Source organism: Sinocyclocheilus grahami, unplaced genomic scaffold (assembly GCF_001515645.1).
Source record: "Sinocyclocheilus grahami isolate Dianchi unplaced genomic scaffold, SAMN03320097.WGS_v1.1 scaffold1640.1, whole genome shotgun sequence".
Lineage (NCBI taxonomy): Eukaryota > Metazoa > Chordata > Actinopteri > Cypriniformes > Cyprinidae > Sinocyclocheilus > Sinocyclocheilus grahami.
The window spans coordinates 172,028-175,863 of NW_015506819.1; the positions used below are offsets into that span (position 1 = coordinate 172,028).

Sequence of the window (3,836 nt, forward strand, 5' to 3'; positions counted from 1 at the left end):
AAAAAAAATGAAACAAAAAAACAACAACATTAGATCACATTCTAAAAAAAGCATAATTTAACTGCATCATTCCATGTAAGTTCGCATTTAGTTGTCACACAGAAGCTTACCTGCAAAGTTCTGGAAATATTAGTTTATGGCAAATTAAATGAAACATGGAATATAACTGCAACATTTTGGAAATTTAAAGTTATTGTCTATAACATAAAACAAAAATGACCATTAGATCACATTTCAAGGTATTATTAGATTGTCACACCCACCCACACACAACATCTGGAGTTCTGGAAATGTTAGTTAATGGTTATAAAAATAAAACAAACAAACAAAAAAACATTACCATTCTGTATAAGTTCTTATTAGGCTGTCATGTAAAATAACCTCCCTGCAATGTTTTGGAAATGTTAGTTAAGGGTTATAAAATAAAACACACAAAAAGTGAACATTCTGAGAGTTGGTCTCAAGGAACTTGGTACCAAGATAATGTTGAAGGGACTGCAGGGATTATAACTCAAAATCAAAAATGAACCAACATACTCGCCAACATAATAACCACACTATTAGCAGAAGATATCTACAGTATTAGCAGGGGCTCAGCTGTGAAACAGTCCAAGTGCATTTAAGTTGAAAGGACAGTGCTGCAATAAGATAATTATTTAAAGTTCACCTAATTCAGGCTGAATTTGATCAAATTAGATTCAGGCTAACAGTTCCAAGACCCTGGATTTTCCAATGCACATATCAAGTGTCAGAAAAAGTCTGTGATAAACTAAATGAAATACTGGGGAGTTAAAAAAAAATAGACAGTGATTCAGTTCAAAGAGTTACTTCAAGCCACTGCACCAACAATCAGCATTAAATGGCCATTAAGACTTCAATATTCAACAAACAAAACTCATTGCTCTTGATATATTGTGTATTTCAGGTTCTATTAAGGATTGAAGATTGATTTGACTTCTAAATAGCCAATACAAAAGACACAAATGTATTTTATAGATTTCTTGTGCAAGTCCCAGATCCTTTAAAATCCTGCAAATCACGGAAACAACATTTCTACACATAGAGAGAGAGGGAAAACCTCAAGGACGCACTATTATTATTGAACTTTTTATGCTAGTATTTATGTATTTAGCGACAATGATTTATGAACTTTTTCTGTGGCGCCATTACTAATTATTCTTATGATTCAGATTTTCCTGGAGCATGCAATTAAAATGGACCAGTTTTGAATAATGGCCTGGCATTTAGACTGTTAAATCAATGAAACAAGACAAATAATCATTCTCTACATTAGTGGTGAAAAGGAGCAAGTGATGAAGAAACAGGTTCTGGGGAGCAATAGCTAAATATCAACCCTTTTCACATGAGTAATGGGGCTGATAAGGGAACTTGGTCCATCTGGTGATTCCGACAGTTTCCCAATTCCAGGTCCATTTTCCCTCTTTCCACAAGCCCACAATGATGTGCCAAAAACTGATCGTTAAATAATCAAAAACAAAGGCAACTGGTGCAATCCATCACAAAGCTGTCCAACTAACTTTCTCCCGAAGATTGTCAAGCCTTGAGGGGTCCATGGTGGCAAATGCCACACTGGTGGTGTTAAGAGACAGGATATGTAACTCTAATGAAAGACTAATAGTCCACAGCTGGCCAAGCAGCTCAGGAGAAATTCATCGATATGAAGTAGAAGTGAGCAGGTGAAACTAACGCTTTATGTGTGTGAGCCTGTTGGTGTGGAGCTACAGTAAGAGAAGCTGTGTTCTGTAGGACAGCCTGAATGCTCCAAATAATATATTAAAACAACGTTTATTACTCAAATGACATCTTAAAAAAACTCTCTATGATAACACAAGTAGTTCTTATCTCTGGGTAAGATGTAAATGCATACTAACAAAACGCACATATTATGTATTATGTTTTTCAACAATCAATCAATCAATTTTTTAATATTCAATATTGTGAAATATTATTAAAATTTAAAATAACTATTTTCTATTGTAATATAATTTAACATGTAATTTATTCCTGTGATGTTAAAGCTGAATTTTCAGCATAATTTCTCCAGATCATTCTAATATGCTGATTTACTGCTTAAGAAACATCAATGATGAAAACAGTTGAGCTTTTTAAAATATTTGAGGAAGCCATGGTACATTTATTCAGGATTCTTTGATGAATAGAAAGTTCAAAAGAACAACATTTTGCAATTTAATGCATCCTTGATTAGTGGTAGACCGATATTGTTTTTTTGACAGTCGATGTTGACATCTTAAAAAAACTCTCTATGATAACACAAGTAGTTCTTATCTCTGGGTAAGATGTAAATGCATACTAACAAAACGCACATATTATGTATTATGTTTTTCAACAATCAATCAATCAATTTTTTAATATTCAATATTGTGAAATATTATTAAAATTTAAAATAACTATTTTCTATTGTAATATAATTTAACATGTAATTTATTCCTGTGATGTTAAAGCTGAATTTTCAGCATAATTTCTCCAGATCATTCTAATATGCTGATTTACTGCTTAAGAAACATCAATGATGAAAACAGTTGAGCTTTTTAAAATATTTGAGGAAGCCATGGTACATTTATTCAGGATTCTTTGATGAATAGAAAGTTCAAAAGAACAACATTTTGCAATGTAATGCATCCTTGATTAGTGGTAGACCGATATTGGTTTTTTGACAGTCGATGCCGATGCCAATATCTTGGAAAGCAGGGTGGCCGATGGCCGATGGCTGATATAAAGCCGATATAATTGTATTTATTTTAATTAATGTTTAATAAATTTGAAATGAATTAAAAAGTAAATGTGTTAAATAAACATACTTTAGATCAGTGTTTCCCAACCTTTTTTTTAGTCGCGGCACCCTTTGGAAATTTTAACAACTTTGTGGCACCCTACAAAATTAATTTTGTCACAATATTTGAATTTCTAACTTCGATATGATACTTTGAAAAGTATCAATATTCGGTACAGCAGGGAAGACTGCAGAATGTGTCATATATATGTATATGTGTGTCAGATATTTTTAATATTATTATTTTTTTTATCCATGGAGGCAATCGGTAGGCTAATTTCTAATGAGGAGACCAATTTATATGACAGATTTTAATGTAGGCTTTTATTCATATGAAAACATTGTTTAATTACCATTATAACTTAAACTATCTCACAAATTTTTGCTCACTCTGTGTATTTTTTATTTTACAGTTGGGTAATTTTGTTGCAGTAGCACGAGATAGCTTGATTTCAAACTTTGAAATGAATAAAAAAATGATAGCACAAATAAAAAATAACGACAGACCTACAAATGAAATAAATTGCTTTTTAGTTTTTCAGGTCTAACACTAGGGCTATTAAAAGATTATAATTTTTTTTTACCAATTATCCAAATAATGTTTAGTCCTAGAAAGCTATTATTATCAAAACACGTGAACATTACATGCGGTTAGCAGATCAATGAATGAGAGGGCAGCGTTACCAGAGATGCCCATATACCACACCATTTTACAACACAGTAGGGCTATTGCAGACAGAAACAATACTGTACTACATCGATGTTTCCTGTCGGCTCGTTTTTCGAGTGGACTTTGCTGTTCCGATGAGCATGAACGGTATACGAGTGGAGCGACTGAGCGGAGCGCACACGCATAGAGCGGGATAATACACAGAGCGTCACACCACGTGAAAGTGAAACAAATTTTCGGCAGCCGGAATTTCGGTGCATCTCTAATTATTGGCGACATCAGAAATGGATATTATATAATAGATCCTTTTTTTTTTTTACATTTTAGCAATTTAAAAATATTAAAAAAGGATTT

At 32.7% G+C, this 3,836-nt stretch overlaps 1 protein-coding gene across 1 annotated transcript in view; it reads right to left on the reverse strand.

Annotated features, from left to right (window-relative positions):
* LOC107571716 (CUB and sushi domain-containing protein 2-like) overlaps nt 1–1,574 on the reverse strand; it is a 122,907-nt gene extending 121,333 nt beyond the window's left edge. Inside the window, exons 1-3 of the mRNA XM_016258052.1 lie at nt 1,539–1,574; nt 1,364–1,441; nt 111–120 (exon numbers count right to left, since the gene is read on the reverse strand). Coding sequence (XP_016113538.1) covers nt 111–120; nt 1,364–1,441; nt 1,539–1,574 — 124 coding nt within the window. The remainder of the gene's footprint in view (nt 1–110; nt 121–1,363; nt 1,442–1,538) is intronic.
* Between the last annotated feature and the right edge of the window lie 2,262 nt (nt 1,575–3,836).